Source organism: Pseudopodoces humilis, chromosome 1 (genome assembly GCF_049639895.1).
Source record: "Pseudopodoces humilis isolate 2021_Gansu_Grassland_sample_001 chromosome 1, ASM4963989v1, whole genome shotgun sequence".
Classification (NCBI taxonomy): Eukaryota; Metazoa; Chordata; class Aves; order Passeriformes; family Paridae; genus Pseudopodoces; species Pseudopodoces humilis.
Genome location: NC_142200.1, coordinates 84,694,481 through 84,717,206, shown reverse-complemented (window position 1 = coordinate 84,717,206; position 22,726 = coordinate 84,694,481). Strand labels below are relative to the sequence as shown.

The 22,726-nt window shown below is 44.4% G+C and overlaps 1 protein-coding gene across 5 annotated transcripts in view; it reads left to right on the top strand.

The window, feature by feature from the left end:
• The first annotated feature begins 6,254 nt into the window (after window positions 1-6,254).
• DUSP22 (dual specificity phosphatase 22) overlaps window positions 6,255-22,726 on the top strand; it is a 44,243-nt gene continuing 27,771 nt past the window's right edge. The window contains exons 1-3 of one of the 5 annotated variants that reach the window (XM_088061286.1): window positions 6,255-6,413; window positions 13,184-13,217; window positions 20,863-20,945. In XM_088061286.1, the coding sequence (XP_087917412.1) occupies window positions 6,390-6,413; window positions 13,184-13,217; window positions 20,863-20,945 (141 nt within the window). In that variant the 5' untranslated portion in view covers window positions 6,255-6,389. Of the gene's footprint in view, window positions 6,414-6,998; window positions 7,244-13,183; window positions 13,218-20,862; window positions 20,946-22,726 lie in introns of those variants that run through there. The other 4 variants (XM_005526449.3, XM_088061303.1, XM_088061295.1 and 1 more) reach the window with 4 other exon arrangements.

Below are 22,726 nucleotides of genomic sequence, written 5' to 3'. Positions count from 1 at the left end.
CTGCTGGTTGCCAGAAACGGGAAGATATAAAAGAGGAAGGAACCTTCTGTATTCACCCTGTTTGTCATAGGTGTCCACAGCTTGCCACTGCTGAGGGAAGATGGAGCTGTACAGATCTTTGCAATGGCTAGAACAGGTGCTCTTATATCCTTATGTGAAATGAACACTTTGAGAGAGTAGATCTAACCTGCAGTCACAAAGGAAAGCAAAACCATGGAGGTACACAACCCGAGAACCAATGTCTCAAGTTCCGGACCAAGGACCAAAGCATCAGAACACACAAAAAAGCCTCAGAAGAGACCACAAGGAGACCCTGGATTAACCCTTGCCAGTTTAGAAGCTTACTTGGTGTTCTGGTGCTTTAGCATGGGAGTTGACCGACAGTCCAAAACACCACAATAAAACATCACAGTAACACCTGAAGAGTTCAGAGGCAGATGTAGCAATATCTCCTGCAACTGCAAGGTGTCCAGTAGATGCAAAGAGACAGACATCAGCTTAGAGAGCAGAGTCTAAGTGAAGAAGAGAGTATCAGCAGTTCCAGCAGATATTCCCTTGGAAGGAGGCACTCCTTCAACTTGGAAGGAGTTGAAAATAAGACCAGTGAACTGCCAACCTGAAAGCAAACAGTAGCCATCCCAGACTAGTAATGCTTCTGTGACACAGCTTTACTGATGACTGCACCAGTAATGCCAAAGCATAATGGATATTATAACATCTGAAAATATGGGTTTAATGACCCTGAATTTACACCATGTGCAGTGGAGCACAGGTTTACATATCAACATCACGTGTTCATCTGTGCTTAACAGGGTCACATCAATGGGATGGTTTGTCAGCAGTGGATACTCTCCTCAGGAGACACAGTGCTCAGCAGGGGATGATGTTAGAAGAACAAGGATTTTCAAACAGCAGAATTTGAAGTCCTGTCATTGTTACTGCTTCCTGAGCTTGATATGATTCACATCCACAAAGGTACTTAACCATTGCCAAGAGCAGTTGCAGCCATACTGATCCAGGGTGTCTCAGGTGGCTATATACTTAGAAAGAAAACACATTTTTAACTATAACTTGCAGAAGGCAGGAGGGGCAGAAGGGGCACTGAGTTTGCCTCTTAACCTGAGAACATCTTTAGGGTTTACACCTACACACACAAGAGGCAGGTTTCTTGGCTGTAAGCATGCTCAGTGCTCTGCTTCCCACGCATCTCTTGTTCCCAGCTGCGCTACAGACCACACCCAGACAAAACAATGAAGTGTCCTGGACATGCTGAATCACAAATGCATTGGAGCCAGAATTTTTAGGTAACCACATAGCTTGGAAGCAACTTTGGAGCAACTCTGCTGACACAGATAACTGCAACAGGCTGAAATAATGAAACCAAGTGAAAACTCTGCAAGAAAAATCATTACTACTTAATACACAAATACTTAATGCTGCACGATAACGCTCTTGTATCAAGAGTGAGCCACAAAAGCAACAGTGCAAGGGTCTCACAAGGTAGATGGATGTTCTTGGAGAATGTAGTCACATAACTATTTGTATTAGTTTTTCATGTGTGATATTTAAGGGCTATTTATCTTAAATTTTGGCCAAGAAAACATAATATAGAATTGAGAACTGCTTTCAATTTTTCAAACACAGGAGATCTTATGACAAATCCCATTAAGGAGAAGCTATAGGGAAAATGCCATCAAAATAAAGATCTCTGTCCAGCATTTTGCCAGGAGGCAGGCCCAGATTACCGAATAGCACACTCTACAGTGAGTATCATTTGATGATGGAGGGATGGGGAATAATCTCCTGGCATTGACCACAGCTTTTTGTGCACTTGATTCAAAGATTCCTGCTGATTTTGGGGGGACAAGCCCTAATGCCTCTCAAGTAATGGCTGAACATCTCAATGATGTTCACCAAGTTTCAGTGGGAAGATCAAAAACAGACCTCTTTCTACTCTGCAGAGTTTTCAAGAGGAGTCCAGTGGCTATAATGGTCTGCAGGCTTCCTCCACAGAGGTGTTGTGAAGGCTCTGTTGTGTTTCTCTAGGATTACACGTACAGGGCCTGGAAGTAAAGGTTAGGCTATTATAACATTATTTTTCCATTTGAGGAAACTTTGACATGTGCCCAGAGAGAGGAATACATGCTTAACTTATCAAGGGAATGCATTTGGATATTTTCACTCACACTCAGCAATGGACTATTCTTAGTAACTAATAATATGCATGTGCCTTGCAGCATGCTCTTTGATAGCCTTGTTTCTATTCCTTAGGGATCTAAGATTTTACCGTACTTCCAAAGAATCCTGGAATAAAAGAAAATGTCTTTTTCTTTTTATAACATGGCAGTTTCCTGCAGTGAAAAATTAACAGAGCTGCTGCTAAGACCACTTTCTTTCTTATAAACACATTTGAGGTAAAAGTATCAGGTTGATATCAGGCTGATAAATATGTGCAAGGCAAAGCAGTACAAATGCAGGGTTAAAACTGCCACCTATGAACGTTAAAGAAACTATGTATTTTTTAGCCACTTACTGAAATCAGAATTTTCAAGGGCTATTATTTTTTCTATCTCTATTTTCTGAATGGTATAAACCAAGCATCCCACAGCAGTCCCAGTATCTGCATGTCATTTGCAATCCCTCATGAGTTTTAAGGTGGCTTAACTTGTTTTAAAGCCTGAAGTACCTACAAACAAAATTAGCTGCTGGCAGGTTTAGAGACACATAAGTGGAGCAATTTGGTACATGGTTGCCATGGCAGCTAACCTACATCTAAAGCATCCTACATGCTTTTCGCAGCCATTCTCTGGCATTGTTCCTTCTGTCTGAATTGTTGGTTCTTTTTATTTTTTTTTAAGCCCTGCCTTCTGCAAAGCCCTTCTTTGTGCCACTTCGGTCTCATCTTCTGGCTCAGCCCTCACATCCTGGTATACTGTATAAACTGCTGATATTATCCATTAATGGAAAGAGGAAGCAAGAGGAGTACAAGGCAGAATTACAGTCTTCCAGCTACTCTGCCTGTTAAGAGCAGCTTCTTGAAAGTTGATTTTTGCTGAAGTAAACCACAGTGGTAATTCCCCTCATTTTCAGGACTTAAAGCTTGCTACAAAATCATTGATTTTGATGAAGCTATTGCAGATTCACAGAGATACAGTAAAAGCCAAATTTGGCCTTCAGATGGTGAGTTTATCAAACTATGATAGAGGCTGAGGCTGATAGAGGCTGATTTGGTCTGAGGCTTCATGGCAGTAAATCAAGGTGTTATCTCTTCTAACCAGAGAAAATGGGTTTTGAAATGCTTTGGCAATGTTTATTAACAAATAGAAATATTAAAAGAAAGGGTGTGAGTCTTCCGAGGTCTTTCCCTACCACTGATCTCCCTCCCAGCACAGTTAGAAAACAAACCCACTGCTATTTATGAATATTAAAGTTTTGTTACTTATTTCTGATGGAAAAGTTCCTTTCTGTCAAATTACTCTGTTTCAGAGGAAAACCATCCCACTGGCTATTTCTGACCAATCATCCTTTTTATCTCCCTTCTTGCCACCTCTGAGAGCTAAGTTGTGACGCTGCTTCCCAGGAACCCAGCCCAGGTCTTATCAGTTCCTGACAGATCACGGATAGCTGACATGCCTTCTGCCTATGGCTACATGTGACCTCAGGGTTTAGAGAAAGTGAGATCTAAAGATAAGAAGTGGAGAGTGTTTACTTACTTATTTTTAACATAGTAAGCTAAACATACTGTCAAAGCAGAAGTTTTGTCGAATTTTTAAGAGGGTTCAGTTTCGTTATCAGTTTGGTTGGTTGTTAGTTTTCAGGCAATTGCCTAGAAGATGGTCACTGCTGTTGAAGGCTTGACATTTCCAGATACATTTGTGTGTGAAGTCAAGAAGTGGGGATTACTCAATTTATGATCCTCATATCACAATGAAGTAGGAAAATCCCTGGATTTGTGGGATTACAGACAATGCTAAAGTGATCTCTTTTCAGGGATACTGACTGAAGACTATGAGATTCAGTGAGAGCTTTTCTCTTTTTTCTGAGTTCATTTATTCACTCCAGTCATCTCAAGATAGCTTGTTTTTTAAAATGAACTTTCAAAATATAAAAAACCATGCAGATACTAAGCACAAGGAATAAGAGAAGTAACAATGAATCTTGAGAAGTGACAACAAATAAACACTTTATGAGGATTTAGGCTTACTGAAGACCTGCCCAAATAAATGCATTCTGTGGTATTTTATTAGTTTTATTTATTTCTGTGGTTTTATTTATTAAACAATTGGCTGAAGAACTAAAGCAATCACTTTTTGGAATAACTGGGTAAGAGAGGCAGGTCTGGCAACAGTATCAGGATTCCCACCATAGATGTGTGGAAAGGCAAAGGATATACTATACACAAGGGTAAATGTGTAAGAGAGAAGTGGATTTCCTCTCATTGCTTTTGAATTTTGGTCTGTTATATTCTTCCACTCTGATTTTTGCTCCTTCATTGTAAAACGTTGCATGCATGCAATAAAAGTTTAATATGGGAAAACACTGCAGGCTGAAGTAGGCATCCTGAAGAGAGTCACAAAACTCGAAATTAAAACAGAGGATCACCCTTCCCATTCAGAAGAATGAGGATGTTTAACACTTCCGATTCAGAAAAATGTCAGATACTAAGTTAGATATACTTGTATTACATCTGTATTGCCTAATATAATCATTTCACATGAACTTCCCATGCACAGTACTTTTCCAGGGCTCTTTGAAAAAAGGTCAGAGATAGTGTTATTTATGTTTTTCAGATAAAGGAACTGAGTTATGGGGAAGTAAATTAATGAACCCAGGCTTCCAGCCAATTGACCACAAGGCCTTCCAGTTATCCTGGATCTCTTAGCACAACACAGATCCCTGCAGGTATTATGGATATTATTTACTTTTTATCCTTCTTGCCAGAGTTTCTGACAACTTTCACTTTGGGGATACAATGTGTTTAGCAGTTATGGCAAGCCATGATTCATACTGTTTGGACCTCATTCATATTTTGTGTGGCATGAGAATAAAGTAAATTACATTCTGGAGAGCTTTGCCAATGAAATATTAAAGACAGTATCTGAGATAAAGCTCACTGCTGTGCTTTTCAGCAGTAGGGAGGGAGAAAGAAGGGCAGCACATTAAATCTGATGGCTATTCTTCCTGGCCTTACAGAGAGACTGCTCTGATGTTTTTGAGGCTGACGATGACATGACACAGCCCCCAAACTCTATTGAGCCTCAGGGAGGGAGAGGTTCAGGAATGGTTTTCTGTCTTTTTATGTATCTAAGCTTAACTTCTGTTGGCTTTCAGATGTGCCATTGGCTTCTGTGGGAACAACATCAGCTCTTGATCAGTCCTGATCCCTGTCTCTGTGTGCACTGGTCTGACCCCATAGGGAGTGGGGTTGTGACTCTTCAGCTTTCTACAGGGCTCATTCTCTGAATTAGTTCGGTCTTGGTGTCAAGCAGACAGGTGCCAAGGGTTGCCTAAGGAAAGGGAAACAGAGGCACTGTCAAGGGTAGTGCAAGGACACCAATGTTTGATTGCAGCTGGAGGTTGTGAAATTTTTCCCTTGGAGTTTGCTTGTACTGGCAACCACTGACAGTAGGTAAGAGTCCCCTGTCACTAACCTATCCTTTACAGAGTTCATCAATCCATTTTTTCATACCTGGCCTTGTGGCCCATTGGCTTTACCATGTTCTCCATCTTTCACCCTTGCACTGGACAGTGCTGGACTGCAGATGCCCCTGCCCTGCCTAGTCCTACCAAGGTGTGCCCAAAAAATGACATCTTCACTTTTTACACACATCTACCACAGACACAGGTATAAATGCACAGGGAACCTGATGGTGGTCACATCCTCCTTTGTCCTACATTTGAGCCACTAAGGACTTCGGGTTTTTTAGGCAGTGTTACTTCACTGGTTACTGAGAGACCTTATGCAGTAGTATCCTGCCCCTGCATATTTGAACGGCGTACATCACCTACCAAATTCACTCTTAGGAGAAAATTTCCCTCATTAACCACCAGGATCCCCATCACCACACCTCGAAAAAACACATCCTCATGGGTAGAGGGATGCGGCTCTACCATGTCACGCTTAACTCTGCGTTAGAGAGCAAAGCATGAGGGTGGCAGTGAGCATGGCTTTGAAGCCACGCCTGCCACGGCTCAGCAAAAAACATCTTTCCCTGCATGAGGAAGATGGTTGGACCAGGCAGCCGCCAGAAGCGTCTTCCCATCTCAGTCACTATGACGTTGCGATGTTTGTTTCAAACTATCTGCTCTCTCCTGCGTGTCTGTTTGAGTTAAGGACATGCAAGTCCTTTGTCTACCTGTGATCCCAGCTTGCCCGCAGCGTGCTTGCCATGACAGAGCAGCAGCCACCGCAGGTACCGTAACAGGGCACAGGCGGCCGGGCGAGGCTCTGCTTCACGCCTGGGCACCGGCACACCGGAGCGGCGCGGGCTGGGAGCGGGCGGCTGTGGCAGCAGTCCCCGGTGCCCAAGACCCGGTGCCTCCTGCCAGAATCCTTCCACAGCCGAAACCAAACGCGTTTCGGGATGGCAGAGGCGGCCGGGCAGCACCTGCTCACTCCCGCACCGCATGCCGCAGCCCTGCCCTCCCTGGGCACACCGGCGGCGGGCGGCCCGTGCCGAGGAGCGACCCACACGAGCCCGAGCCGCTGCTGCCGCCCCTCCGCCACCGCGGCCGACGCTTATTCATCCTCTCCGGAACGCCCGCCGGGCGCCGCCAGCCGCGGCAGGTGGGGGCAGGTCTGCGGCGCGGGGGTCGCTGGGACGCGTAGTTCCTTGGGGCGGGCGGCGGCGGCGCGGCGCGGCGGCGCGGACTACAAGCCCCAGGGAGGCCCGCGAGGGCCGCACCGCTCGTGGGGCGGAGGCGGCGGCGGCGGGAGGTGGTTCCTGGCAGCGCGGCCCCGCGGCCCTCGCCGCTCCCGGGGGCGGCCGAGCGGAAACCCGCCCCCAGCCGCCCGGCATCCAGGAGGGCGACGGCCGCGGCCAGGGCGAGAGGGATGCGCCTCGCCCTGTCCGACAGCGGCGAGCAGCGGCCGCCCTTAATTAGCAATTAGCCCGTCCCCAGTCCCCCCCTCGGCAAGCACTATCCCATGCACGCCGACCCGCTGCTGGCAGCAGCGGCCGACGGCTTCTCCCGCGGTGCTGGCGTGCGGGTCGCTTAAGCCATGGGGAATGGGATGAACAAGGTAACCCCACTCGTCGTTGTCGCCGTGCGCGAGTGCATGTGCGCGGGCCAGCGCAGCGGAGCCGGGGGTGGCGGTCCCTCCCCGCCTTGGGGCGGACGGGATGCCGCGGCGCCCCCGCCTTTGTCTCTCCCCTGCGCCGCGGGTACCCGCTCCAGGAACAAAGGCCAGGGCAAGAGGGCTTTTCCCTTCGGTTTCGGGGGACCCCCGCCTCGGGGCGAGGGCGGAGGCACGGAGATCGCGGCCGCGCCGCTCCCTCGGGGCGCGCCGCCTCCTCTTCCTCAGCCGCAGCGCGGGCGGGCGGGCGAGCGAGAGGGGGGCCCTGGTTTCGGTAATGTGCCCGGGCTTCCCCTCCCGGGCGAAGCGAGTTCTCGGCGGTCGGCGAGAGCCGCCGTGCCCCCGGCGCCGGGGTTCAGTGCCCGCTCTGTGTGCCCCAGCCCTGGGGGCTGCCGTGGGGCAGAGCCGGAACCCCCTGACCTGCGGCAGGACCCGGGCGTGGGGCTGTCAGCGAACGCGGCACCGAATCGTGTCACTTGGCCAAAGCTCGCTCCGCTCCCGAGGCGCGGAGCAGCCGCTGGACACGGGCTGTCGCTGGAGCGCTGGGCCCGCCCGGTGTCCGTGGGACAGGAAAGCGCTCGGCCCCAGTGAGGACGAGGAAGGAAGATGGATCTGTTTTGCAAAGGGTGTTGGCCTTTTGGCAGTAGGGGGCTTATTGTACGCACCGATTCCCATGGCATGTCATGGTGGTTATGTAGGGACCACTGTGATTTTTCTCAGTATCTCCACCTCTGTTTAAAACCTAGGCTTGAAAGTGTGGTGGTAACTCGCCTTTTATATATAGCTTACTATGAGGAGCAGAAATTGAGTCATCTCCTCTGTCTTACATCCTGCTTTGAGTGCTTTGGGAGTAGCTTTGCTGTGTGTGTGGCCTCTGACAAAGCAGAGAACAGCTAGAAATAGCTCCTCACATGTTGTCCCAGTTAGACATCCTTGCCCCTGGAAGTTTGATGAGCAAACATCCAGAGTGCTTAGTGTGCCATCTGGAAGGGGAAGCCTTTCCATCCTATGGGTAGAGACATTGAAACAGAAACCTTTGGCAGAGAAAGGATCTGGCTGCTGAGGAATTGAATTAGTGCGTAGGAGGTAGAACCTCCCTTGGTCCTTTTCTCAGTTTTTGCTTTCAAAGTCTAGGAATAATGCTGTGATATTAGCTGCTCATTGATATTACCCTTCGAGAAATGGCCTGTTAGGAAGAAATGCAGCTAGAGAAACTCCTTTTAGACTTCTGGTATGTTTGTAGTATTCTTCTTGGAATGCTTGAAAGTACCAGAACATTTAGAGGGATGCAATATGGGATGCTTAAGTTGCAGTCTGGGGAGAAAAAAAATAAAACCAAAAGGACAATTCTCAGCCCTTTGAAGCTGCATTACATTTTACTGTGGTACTATGTGGGTAGGAATTAGCAATTTGTGACTGACCAGTTTAGTCATTTTAGTTCTGTTACATGTTGCCCTGACACGTCCCACCTGGTGCTTTCAGGACAAGCATAACACTACTTCGATTTTTCTCTCCTCTCTTATAGCTATATCCAAGAGCTTGAGATGTTCAGCAGTTTGGGAAGGGCTGGCTCCTTTAAGGAGGCTACAATCATATTGGGTACTGGCCATCAGGGTTTATATTTGTAGGGGTCCCACATGTTGGCCCTGGAACTTGCCACCTTCCGAATGTGCCCCTGGATCATCTCTTCCTTCTGATCTTGTGAGTTGGCAAAGCTGGAGGGGCAAGTGGAAGCACAGATGTAGAGGGTATTTGCTTGACTTGGTGTAGTCAGTCAATACAAACTGCCTTGGTTTCCAGCTGAAGTGTGTTTCTTGTGGTAGAGCTGTATATGGATGGTAGGAAAAAATAATCATAAAAAAAAAAGCTTATTTGATGGTGGATTATTTCATTTAAGGAGTCCCTTTGTACTGATGCAGAGGGAAGAGGATTAATGAGGGCCTGTAATGGGTGTGGTAAGAAAGAGCTCCAGGGACTGCTGCAGCCTCTGGATGCTGATCCTTTCTCAGTGGCACAGTCCCCTCCTTATTTTTCTGTCCCATGATGCTGATGTATTTCACAGCAAATAGCAATTGCACGTGACTTTATGTGGCCATTGGAGTGATAAGGGCTGGAGGCCTGGCATTCTTTTTAGGTGGGGTTTGTCTTTTGTTGCTAATTTTCTCTGTAAAATTAGCCTGGCCTATTTTTTTTTTTTTTCCTAAAGCCCATCCAAGTCTTCTGACATTGCCCAAATTAAACTGAAAGCATTTGTTCATACATACCTTTCTTAATCTGTTCAGAGAAGGAGAATTGGCTTGTGAATGTGCATTGACCTGCCTTGTATTAATTTTCAGTACTTCACCTTTTTTTCTTGTATTTTTAAGATGTGTATTTTACAGAATGAGTAGTTGGGTCTGACTTAGGAAATTGTCTCAGTGGTCTGATTTGTATTCTTGCTTAATGTCTAAAGCATTTGACTTGTATTAAAAGTTCAAGTTGAAGTCTGTGGTTGAAATGTAGAAAGATGTTTTCCAGGAGCTGAAGTCTAGCAGCTGAGATGGTGACAAGATTTGACTATCTATGAACAGGATCTTGATGAAGAGCTCTTCCTGGGGTTTAGTTGTTGTTTAGTTAACTGACAGTTATTCATGTAAACTCTTCAGAAGATTCGAGTGTTATCTCTACAAAAAGGGCAGATAAGCCCTGTTTGTTGTAGGAGTGGATTCACAAGAAATTTTAACTGGTGTGGCTAGTTACATTGGAGGTAGCCAATTTTATGGAAGTCAGAGAAGCTGTGCCAGTTGATGTCAGCAGCATATCTGCCTCCCTGATGTGTGCCACTCTCCTGTACTACTGAACAAAGGTAGGCTTGTCTTGTCCTTTATCAGTGCCCAAACATCTCTGAGAAAGCCCCATGGACTTGTCTGGAGTGCCTATCAGTACTAACACAGCCAGAAGCAGTATTGGGCAGGGAGTTAGATGCTTTATTATAAGCATTTGTTGATATAGGGAACAGCAGCAAAGTAGACCTTTAACCCATTTTCCAGACAGGTGTCTTGCCACAGAGGAGTGACAGAAGCATTAGTAGCTACTCTCTGTTCCAGGGCTCCGTCTTTGTGCAAGGTGGAGAACATGAGCTGCTCTCATGTGAGGTACAAGGACAGACGTTGGCGTCCTTGTCCCTGGGTTGTGCATTCTTCCACATCGGTTATTTGGCCTGTGGTCATTTTCTCAGTGTTTCGGATCACATAAAGAGGCTACTGTTTTTATTCATATAACAGTGGTTGAGAAGTTCACTAAAACAACCACTTTATTTTTCTACTCTTCTGACTCCCACCGCATCTCTCTCACACGCCCCTAGCAGCCATCAGCCTTCATTTTGCACAGCCCAGAGTTGCAGTTACTGAAGGCAGTGTGAGATGACACAGCTGAAAGTTCCCAGCCATAGTGGAGTGCTGAAGTATTAGTCAGCATGACACGAAGATTCACTTCTTTCCAGGTAGCTTTCACCCATAGTAGTGTTTCTTGCTTCTAGAATGACTAGTACAACAAGGATAACATCTGTCCTTCGCTGCACGGTGTCCTAATTACCTGTCTAGCATACAGCATTGCTTCATGATGCACAAATGCAGACTTCTGGATTTTTCCTCCTTTGCCCACAAGAAACCTCATTTCTGCAACTCCCCCAGTGTTTCTCAATATCTTTAATTTCTAATGTCAAAGCTTAACAACTGTGACTGGAAATCAGGCTTTTATTCTCTCTTGAGAATGCACATTTGATGCAGAAATAATGTCCTGGAGTCTAAAATGCTATAGCAGTGGTGGTGTGATGGAAGATTTGTGCTGCAGATAGGAAATACCAGACAGCTGTTTTAACATACCAGAAAGCCCTTTTAAATTTTTTTCATTTTTTAAGCTTAAGTTGAGGGAGGTCATTGGGGGTGATCTCATTGGTGAAATTCATTCATAATTTGAGTTCCTTTTGTTGTAGAATGTGATTTTGTTTGCAGAATTTAGCCTCTTTGGCAATGACTCCTGAGTACTGTCTTCTCTGGAATAGCTACAGGCTTCTTTTTCCTAGCCTGGGATGCAGCATTAGAGCTGCACTTCTAGCAGTGTCGTCAACAGTGCTTGAAATACTGAATTATTCCTTAAAACCATGAGTCTTGTGTGCATGGAAGGGGACAGCAGGATGTTGTAAGGGTTCTTTACCTTACACGATAGCCTGGTGTTGGAAACTGCCTTGGGGATTTTTGCTGTCTTTGTAAGAAGGTTGAATTTGTACTAATGAAGAGGGAAGGAAAAGGGAGAAAGCTGCATGAGTTTATCTTTGCAAAACGTACAGGTGCCCATTTGTACAAGACTAAAGAACTGTTTTCTTCATGAGCCAATGCTGCCAATCAGCCCTTAATTTGCAAGCAAGGGTCTACAAGCAGTAAGGTACAGCAAGGGTCCCGGAGAAGCCATCTTTCTGTGTTGGGGGGGAGAATTGAGCCCTGTGTTTAGAGCTGGTGTGGCACAGCAGGCAGAGAGTGATTGCCCAGCAAAGCCTAAAGGGAGGAATGTTTGCACAAGCCAAAGCTTCAAGGAGTGCAAGAGGTGCTGCAGCCTTTCTGTTTTCTGCGAGGCTTGATAAATAACAGCGAACAAGACGCTTTGACCAGATGAAATGCCTTAAGTTAGGGTAGGTCAGAAGCTGTTTTACAGGCTCTTCTGCTGGTTCTGCTAATCTGTGCATAGTGAGCTGGGTCCCTTGCAGCAGGAAAGCTGCAGTGAAACGGAAGCTATGGCAATAATCCCTGATGAAAAGTCCTTCAGGACTTCACGGCTGCTGGATTGAGCTAAATGGGTGGAGTTTTCCCTTTAAATAGCTGTGCCTGAGAGACTGTTGCTGCTGTTGTGGTGACATTGGGTGTTGCTAAGGCTGTAGGAAGTCAGTGCTGACATACCTGTATTGGTGGTATGCTAAGCATGGACTGAAGAAAAATGGATCATATGGTTTCACCACCACAGTTCTGATCTCCTCAAAGGATGTGGGTCAGAGACTTTAGGTGTCACAGAGCAAAAGTCTTGGCCGGCAAAAATGTGTGTTTGGTGTACCTGGGTTGTTTTTTATATGTCCTTACTGCTGTTCCCAAGTTGGGAGGGTTATGAGAGGGTGGGAGGGGTAGCACTGCGGTGTCACCTGCCTCTGTGTCTGTGCATGCACGTGCCCTCAGATTGCACATGCTAGTCCTTGGGCAGACCTTGACACTTCGCAGTTAAAGAATGTCCTGTAACTGACACCTGTGCAGGCATCTGAGAATGTGGGGTGAGTGGGTACATTTGGGAGAGAAACGTGCATTTCAGACTTTCAGAAGTTCCCTTTCTATGTGAACACACAAGTCGCTGTTTGCAGTGATTTCCTCTAAGAGTCCCACAGTGCTGCAGCCCTGACTTGCATGGCTTTGCACTTCAAAAGCCTCGAAGGATGTAATTTTGCAGGGCTTCGTCCAGCTTCCTTAGCAACTTTAGGCAAATCACCTTTGCTGTGTGAAGTTTCATCATTAGTTCCATGAGGGTAGCTCTTACCCTGCTGTGGGGGGCAGGGGAGGGCTGTGTTGCAAGGCTGCTTCGTAATTTGTAAACCACATTTGCTGTCCTTGGAGAGCCTCCATTAAAATGGAAGAATCCCCACAATTAACACCCCCCCCTCTGCCAAGGAATGCTGTCAAAGCTCAGCGTGCCTAGAGCTATCTGGTTTGAGAAGGTTGCAATGAGGCACAAAATGTTGTCAGCATGTTTTACATTGCATTTCACAATAATCTGCTAAAGTAGTATGTTCCATCCTGTATGCAAATTGAACTTTGTCAAATTGTCTTACCACAAGATATCTATATTTGATACTATATTTCTTTCTCACAGATTCTGCCTGGCTTATTCATTGGCAACTTTAAAGGTAAGATTAGTTTTATTATTATCTCTAGGATTATAGTAGAGTAGAGGTCTTAAGGTGTTGTTTTGCAGGCACTCAGAATTCTTTGGCATCTCTGTAGCTTTTTAACCCCATCTTGCTGCTTGTCTGGATTCACCTGGTAGCACTTAAAGAACTCGTTTGCTTTCTCATCTATGTGCTGTGCTGCAAGTACTTGGAGAAAAGTAAAATCAATACCATCTCCTTGGAGCATGCTTCAGCTGGAATTCCTAGACAGTGGCCTGCCTTAAACCATTCCCGTGCTTGGCAGGCAAGCTTTTGTGAGCTAGGCAGATTCTTTGTAAGGCTTATTGCAAGTCCCCCTTATAAGTGAAGGCTTAATATGCCTCCTGCTCATTGCTTTCATTATTTTGGTTATTTATAACAACTGCTAAAGAGTTCTGTTATCACCGCTTGTGAGACTGATAGGTCTGCTGGTTGCAGCCTGACCACTGATACTCACACTGTCTCTGTTGCAGATGTAAGTTTCTTTGGATTTTTTTCTTTTATGCATGAGGTTTATTTTTTGTGTATAGAAAAAAAAACACATTTAGAAAACACTGGAAACCTTATGTAGACATCCAAATAAATGGCCTGTTCTCAAAGCACTCTGTTACCTGCAGTTCTGGCTGACTCTCCCTACTCAGAACTAAACCAGTTGTGCATGTACAGTTGTTTTGATGGATGTAGACCCCATATTTCCTATGGTAAAACATATTTCCTTGGGTAAAACAGCAAAGCAGGGCTCACAGGGGTTCCTACGATATCCTGTCCTTCCTGGGCTGTCTGATACCACACCCAGTCTGTTAAGGCTGGCAATGTCTACGTTGGATTTAGATGGTGCTGCACCTTCCCTCTGCCTCATGCCCACTCTTCCTTCCTTGCCTTCCCCTCCCAAAACCTGTGAGTTCAGTGTTTTTTGCCTGATTTACCTGCTTCTGGATATGCTGACCCATACCATGGATCCAGTGCTTGCTGCCCCTTGGGATGTGGAGATGATCACTTTGGAAGGCAGCCCGGAGGTACATGCAAGGTTAAAAGCTGCCTTTTGCCACACCATAAGTACAATGGCTACTGTATGAGGGAGTTAATTGTGCCATGGTAAGGAAAATGAGAATATAGAGGTGATTCCATGCTGATAATGAAAGGAGACAAAAGAAAAATATAGAAAAAAATGAAAATAAGGCCAAGAGGATAGTTTTGAAAGCCCTTTGGATGGACCACTGCATGGTCTGATGACAAAATTAACTAATTGGTCACAGCCACGTTGCCTCTTCTTTTTGTTTTCTTTTCTGTTCCTGAAGTAATTCAGGTGAGGGGTGGAATTGGGAAGACATTGGACAGTGGAGTCCTTTAGGTTTCAGGTAGTCTGGCAGGGTGGGCAGGATGGGCCCTGGTAACATGGCTCCCTCTCACCGTGGCCATCCTGCTGGGAAATCCTTGCCCAGGGGAGTGGTACTGAGCCGGAGCATCTGTTTGCTGGTGCAGTTCTGTTTTCAGTGCAGGGGAGGTGGCCAGGGTTGTGGAGTGAGTCAGCATCTCTGCCCACGCCAGGCCTGTGGCCCTGCCGCTCTCCGTGTGCCTTGGGAGCGGGCCTGGAATGGCACCGGCAGGTCACGCCTGCACGGAGAGACGTGCAGGTGGAGGGGCTGTGAGTGGGAAACGTGTCTGGGAACCTCACTGAAAGAAAAGGGTGTAATGCTTCTGCTTAACTCCATAAAATAGAGGAGGGGCGAGTTGACTTTAACCCCAGTGTTTGTGTTATGGAGTCTGTTTTTTAAGTTAATTAAAAACACAAACAAAATGTCCGGTTACTTACTGCTACGACCTTTGCTCATATTGCATTTAATCATTACGTTCTGCCCTCACAAGTACCTGTGATAATCTCAGATAAGCTACCATACTTGGAGAGGAAAAGATAGGTGTTGCAGTACTTCACTAATACAAGAGCATACTTTTACAGTTCTTAACCCTTTTCTGCATCCCTTGTCTCTCAACACCCCCTTGCCTCACTGCTTAGGAGCAGTTGCAGCAGGCTCTCTGTGCAGTGAAGTCATCCCTTTTAGGAACAGGTTGTTGGTTAATTACAAGTGTATTTTTCTGGAGGAGTTGGATTCCGATGTTCTTGGGGCATGTTCTGATTTGTGACACTTTTAAAAAAAGTGACTAATGAGTGTTGAGAGTGCCATGAAGGGGACCATTGAGAAATACTCAGCAGCATGTGCAGTTGGGATTGGTTAGAGCATCCCGATTTGGGCAGCTGAAATGACTAGCTACTCGTAAAGACAGGGCTTTATAAAATTATTTCCTGTAATGCATTTTTGACCAGCCTCCTGTTCTTCAGCTTAAGACTGATAGCTTGAAATTGAATAAAGTTGCATCTTGTCAGTTAGAGGAGGAAACGCTGAATCCCTGGTGTTGTGCATCTTGCCCAGACACAGGGCTGAGAATTGGAGGCACTGTCTGAGTCCCTGAGCAGGGGTGGAGAGGAGGGATCTTCTCCTGAAGCTGAGTCAGGGGAATGTCTGTAAATCGCTCTGATCTGCCCTCTGGAGGATAGCCTTTCCCCCAGTGGCTCCTCTGGGAGCTTGGGCATGCACAGTTTCCAGAGCTGAATCAAGGTACCATCCTACTCACACGCCTGTCTCGCTGCTTCATGGGAGAGCTCTGGGAGCACTGGCAGACTGGGAAAAGGCACAGTTCTTCCAGACGGGTGCCTTTCTGCTGAGTGAAAGTAGGATGTTTGAGATGTTAAACACTGATTCTGGAGGGCTGTTGTCCAGAGAAGGAATTCAGCACTTGTTCTGATTGGGAAATTATTATTCACCATTCAACTATATTTCTAGTTTTAGGCCTAGTAAACATAAATACAGTCTATGACAGAGCAATGCAAATTCTGCATTTGACCGAGAGATAAATTGAGGTCCAGAAACAGCTTGTGAAATGAACCTGTGGCAGAAATGGGAGCTGAGCTTGCTGCTTTTGTTTCATCTGCTGCTGCACAAACCTCTAAGCACATAGACTGAGAGGGACTTTAATAACCACCTTAAGTGTCTTTAGGGTAGAAAGTTTCATGTAGTGCTGAATATGGAAAGCACTGAAGTATCTCCTGAAACCCCCCTAAGTCCACAGAGCTTGAGTATGTCTGTGAAAAACTTTCCTGAATAAGCACAGGTCTTGGCATGTGTTCAAGTGCTTTTTATCTTACAGGGTCTATAAACATGATTCAGCTCATCAGTAGCACGTGAAAAGTGTGATATGCTCCTGAGGGGGTATATTTGAGAATGCACAGCTAGAGGGCAGAAAAATTCAAGAAGAACCATAGATGTCCATGTAAAACACAAGACTGAGTCTGGTCTGAAAGCCCAGAAGGAAGCAGAGCTCTTGGGATTCTTTGGTGAAAGTGTAGAAGGAGTAATTTCTTTGCAAATGGTAGAGTAGGGGGCTAAAAGGGAAAAATAAGGGAAAAGAAAGAGGAACTTTGCTCTTCTCTCTGCCTCTAGCTTTGGGGAAAATTTGTTTTGTTTCATTTGTACCTTACTGATGAAATGCAGTCCTCTCAAAAGACAAAGAATTTAATGTGGGACTGCATATTCACTTATATTCTACACTGGAAACCTGATGTCCCTTGAAAGTCACCTGTGCTCACAACAAAAATGGTTGCTTTGTTCCTTAAGGGCTTGACAGGACAGCCTGATTCTCTGCACTAATGGGAAAAAAAAAATCTGTTCCTTCTGATGAGAGATTCTTAATGGGTGCTCAGTTAGCTTCCAAACCAAGAGGTGTGGCAGTAGCAGAAACCAGAGACCCAAGAGTGTTTCTACCTTGATTATTAGCTTGTGTTCTTCCTTGTTTGTAATCATTCAAGGTTTTTTCCATGGAATATTTGGGGGCTTTTTAATTTGAAGGGGAAAGCCACAATATGAGGTTTAATTTCCCCCAAAGAGTCCAGTGTTGCTCTGGAAGGTCTGGAGAGTCTTGGGGAAGTTTCTGCCCTTCCCATTACTAAGTGTATAAAAGGGCAATGCCCACCAAGTAGTTCTGCTGTGTTTCTAAGGTCAGTTAATTCCTGTTCTCATCTGCTTAGTAATTTTTTTTCAGGTTCCATTTCTTAAGGCTTTATATCAGGTACTGAAAACAGGAGAGGATGGAGATATCGTTTCCTTTTTCAGGTTCATCTTTTGAAGGAAGACAATTTATTGCTACTCCATTAAATAGAGTACTGACCTCTTTTCTCCACCTTTCTTGTTCCCCAAGAAGGTTCTTCTGAGCAGGTGGGACAAAATATATTTTAGAATAAAGTGTGAAGTGGAGACAGAAGAGGTGGATTTTGTGTTCATGTACACAGTCTGTGCATGTGTCTGTAACTGCACATAACTGAGTTCAGGAACAAAGCTCTCCTGATGGGAAACCATTCTCAGTAATAGCTCTTAAGTGCTCTGAACCACTGGTAGAGGATGTTATTCTTTAGGTGTCTGTCTCTCTATCTAACTCTCTCCAAAGTAGAAAATAAAGTGTAGACAAAAATTTGCTTTATATAATAAAAAAATAAAGATCTGATGATGATGATGACATAGTAGTTTCTATACATCTGCAGATTGAGACTTAATATTGTTGTACATGCTGGGCTGACTTGCCTTCTCTGAGAGGAAGTCCTTATCCCTCACCTCACATTTCTGTGGAGGCACTAAAATACTGAAATAAGAGAGAATGTTTGTAGGTACATTTGAGACTTCACCACTGTAGTACTGGAGTTGTTCAGTCACTGATATTTCTTAACTGCAGTGGTTGGAGCTGTGTCTCTCTTTTGCTGATGGGGGATGGAAGCACACTGCACTAGGTGATTTGCTCCCCAGCCACACGGTAAAGCTTCCCAGAGCTGCAGGGAGACAAATTCTGACAGGCTCCGGACCCATTTTGATGACTTTGGCATTGCTTTTGGATTTAAGTGTTTGCAGCTCTCTGCATGAGTAGAGAACTTGGAGTCATAGTACGAAACTGAAGGAAAATAGACTAAATGTGGGAGGGAGAGAGGAAGACTTCCCCAGTGTGAATTGTGTCATTTTGTGTGAGGAGAGAGTTTCCCAAAGGCTTTACTCAAAAGTCCACATCTGCATTAGCTGAGAAGCATTTTGCTGTATGATACAGAATGTTAGGTAACCTGTTGTAAGGAATAATACCATGTTTGAGGCACCCTTTAGAGGATGCACCAGGGGGGCTCTGATAGGTAGGTTTTAATCTTAACATTTGAAAATGGGGTGTTTCACACTGATTTCAAAATGTGAGCCTTCATGTGCTTGTACAGCATTGCTACAGCAAAGAAATTAGAATTGCTGTGGCGATGGTGGTTCTTTTGGTTTTTGGTGGTTCTTTACGTAACCTCTGAATTTTTTTTTTTGTTATTTATGGTATGAGACTGTGAGTGGCAGGATATGTTATTTGTACTGCTGTTTAAATAGCCTTATCTGTAGTATCTGTAGAGGCTTAAGGCAGGTGCTGGGGAACGAGGGGAATTTCCCCTTTGTAAACTGTTTGAAGTTTAGATCCAGGTAGTAGCTGGGAAGCTTTTTCTCCTCTGCTTTAGTGAACTGAATGGTTATTTCCCAAATATGTTAAGGACCTGCTGGCTACCTGGTGATGTAGTTCTGGGATGGCCATTTCCAGCTTGTTTCTAGGAATATCTGAAATCTCACTGTATTTCAGCTTTGATTGCTGAAATTCCTTTATCTTAAATCTCTGTTATCTGAAGAACTAAGGTACTTCAGTCTTTTTAAGTTGTACTTTGTCCATTAGGCTTTTCAAACTGGTTCAAAGCAGTCAGCATTTAATTTGGGTCATATCTTCTTTTAAAGCAGTTTGCCTTGTGTGGCAAGATATTTCTTACCACGTAGGTCATACTGATAATTAGAGATTGGGGTCTCATTGTGCTAGGTGTACATTGACACCTATGAGTGTCATGTACACCATGAGTTCCAGCCAACAGGCTCTGAAGTCTGCCCTTAGTCTTTGTAAGACAGAAAATAGGGGCACTTAGACTGGTTTCTGGCTTTCAAATCCTTGCCTGCTTAGGCATTCCCTAAGGAACTGAGACTGTCCTACAAACTGTTAAAAAAATCTGAAGGTCAGGTGGATTAGAGGACCTCTCTTGGCAAGCATTAGCATTTCTTCTTTGAAATGTTTGCTCTGAGATTTTTAGTAAATTTTATTTGTTCTGTGAAGCTAGGCTTTAATTCTGTTTCAGACAGAATTTGTGTTAATTCTCTTCTGAAGGATTAGGCATCTGTGTTGATCATGCAGGCTTGAGCAGTAGTGAGTAAAATCCTTGCAGTTTTGACTCTTTTCTTCATTTTATTAGCTGTAGAGAAGCTTTCATAATTGGATTAAGTTTAAATTTTATTGCTTGCTACTGTGCTCACTTGGATCTCATCTATAGGGCAGTATAATTAAATGTCCAGCTCTTCTTTGTGATGTAGAAAGGCATTGAAACTTTATAGTAGGTGGATAAGACAACACCAGAGATGCTAATTGAACTCTTGTATGTACATAAAGGACGTACAGGTGATGCTATTATTTTTGTACCTAGAGAGAGCCGGTTTGAAACCTTTGTGGTCAGTGCTCTCTTTTTGTGTGCAACCAGGCTAATGTGAACAGATTGTTGGGCAGATTTCAAAGGCAGGTGTTCACATCACAAAACCACCGCTGTACTTGCCATGGTGTGCTGTGCCGTTCTCAAGCAAAAAGGTCAGAAGTAAATGGGCACAAGCTAACTTTTACCTTTATTGGTGGTTCTTTCAGGTCATTTTCTGACATGCTGATAGTTTAGTATAGGGAAAGCTGCTCACTGATGACAGATAGTCTATTTTACCCTTTTTTTTTTATAGAATCAAGCCTATGGTTTTGCCATATCTAGCATTAAATTTTCAGTCGTCCCTGTTTTCTTTCCAGTTTTGAATGTCTGAAACCCCTTGGTTACAGGTCTAGGAACCACCTTTTCACAACTCCACTTCCTTGCTACAGTATTTTTCTTTTTCATACATTTGATATCTTTATCACCTGTCTCTCTTTAGGCTTAAAATTATCATTTGTATTGGCTAAATGCACATTTTTCTTTACTGATTTACAAAAAGTAAGAATCTTGTTATTGTCTCGGCTTGTCTGCTGAGACCTCAGTTCAGGTGGTATGGTTGGCTTCCCTTCTCAGACCTGGATATCATAGGGTCGGTTTCCCAAGTGAAAATGTATTCCCTGAAGGGGTATTTGTGGGTAGAGAGGAGGTCAGATATTTCTTGTTCAGCTCTGAGTGCGTGTTCAGATGGTCATCACCTGCGCAGGCATGCACAGACTTACATTTCAGATGCAAAATACATGAAACTTCTGACTTGAGAACACATTCCTGAGTCACTTAAGCTTGGTCTTTATATAGTATATAATTTGGTTTGGAGTTTGAAGTGTGTCTTCCCGTTACCCACTCTGATGATGGTGTTCTAGAACAGCTGCATTTGAGGTTTTGCCTGACTTTATGCAGCTTCAAAAGGAAATGTATCAACAATAAGTAACTTCAACATGCACAATTTAAATGCTATTTCAAGATATTAAAAAAATTATTTTCCTTTTTTTCCCTCTATCACAGATGCCCGAGATGTAGAGCAATTGAGTAAGAATAACATTACACACATTCTTTCAATCCATGACAGTGCCCGCCCTATGCTCGAGGTAAGAGTTGTGGGGGACTCCACAGTAAATCCTTACTTTGCAGTTGACTGTTACAGTCATCTTGGGGTTAACTTTTTGTTCTGTGCAATTGATGTTTTGAGACTGATTTTCTTTAAAGCTGTAGTTTTGAGATCCAGCCACAGGTTTTGTTGTTGCTGCTGTTATAACAACAAGAAATCTAACTGACAGAGGAAGAGAACTACACTGTCAATCTGTATAACACAATAGTGGGATTATTATTAATTTAATAGTAAAGGTAAGTTTCCTTCTGTGTGGAGTTTAAGCATCACATAAACAACATTTCTTCCCCATTACTAACCCTTCTTTGTACTTGGGCCCCTTCCTTGAATCTTTATGGCAGATGAGTTTGCAGTCCTTTTTTATGTGAAATAGCCCTATTTAGGCTTGGAGTGTGGGAGGAACCAGTGATCCTCACATAATAGATCTAAAATAGTAGAGCATCTGTAGTCTTCAACACTATAACATAAAGTATTATTCCCATTTTACTGAAGAGAAACCAGTCTGAAGACCTGTATTTACTGTGTTATCTTGAGCAGGAAAGGAGCTGGGGATAGGCTACAGGTCTCCTTTGTTGGAAGGCTATGCTTTCTTCTTTACACCAGCTTACCTTGGAGGGGAGTCTGGCTGGGCTTTGCTACATCTTAAAATCCTGCTATTTGATTTATGTCAAGAAGTATTATCCTCTAAAATTTGTTTGTTCCTTCCCTGCATTCCACTTCTCATGAAATGTGGCAAAATAGTTGGTAATGCAGTTGTTGGTGTTAGCCCTCATATGCTGCTGGGAATCTCCGCTTTTCTTTTTCTTCATGCAAAATATCTCCAGTGATTTCAGTCCTTAAACGACAGAATTTCCACTTCTCCCAGGCAAGTCAATAGGTAAGCCAGACAAGAGGTGTCCCCAGTAGTCACAATCAATCTAAATATCAAGGTAATGGTAAACTCTGGGTTGACCTTGAATTTATAAATGTGCTGAAGAAGAGCTTTAGCTGTTGACTTTGTTACACTGTCCATTTGACTTGTGTTGTGCCTGATGCTTGTTAAGTCTGAAACAGTCTGAATCTCAAGAGTACACTTAACATTTGTGCTGAGTAAAGGAGATGTGTTGCCTCTAGGGTGCTGGTGTTTAAAATGAATGGAATTTTGTTTTGTTTTGTCATGATTAGAAAACTAGGAAGACTGATTATGGTACAGATCAGCTGCAGCCTCAGGCCAGTGTTTTTGGTGGTGGTGGTGGTGGTAGTTTTGGCAGCCTACACCCCACCTCCTTGCTTGTGGTGGTCCATCTGTTTGTGAGGCTGCATGGTAAATAGAACTGGGAGCTTTTGTGGTTCAAATATCACCAGGTCACCATTTCTTCCTCTAGTTACTACCACAAAAGACATGAAGGATTATGTTTATCCAGATCTCTTCCTAATCTTCCACAATTCACAGCAGTGTTTCAAAAGTTAGAGTGGCACGTGAACAAACAGTGGCTGGTTGAGGATGGACTTGCTTTCATCACCCCTGCTTCCCAACTGTGCCTTGAATTTTCTCTGTGTGCAGTATAGTTCCTTTAAAACTTCTCCCCACTTCCTAAAGCAGTGTAAGGATTTCAAATTTCACTTGTTTGTGAATTGAGCTAATTTTGATTACTTTATCAGTCATGGTCTTACTGTGGTGATTGTGACTGAATGCTTCTGTTTAGGAACAAGAGCCTAGAAAACCTCTGTTAGGTTTGGTTACTTCCTTAGTTATTTACATCCATGCTAGGTTGTAGGTGG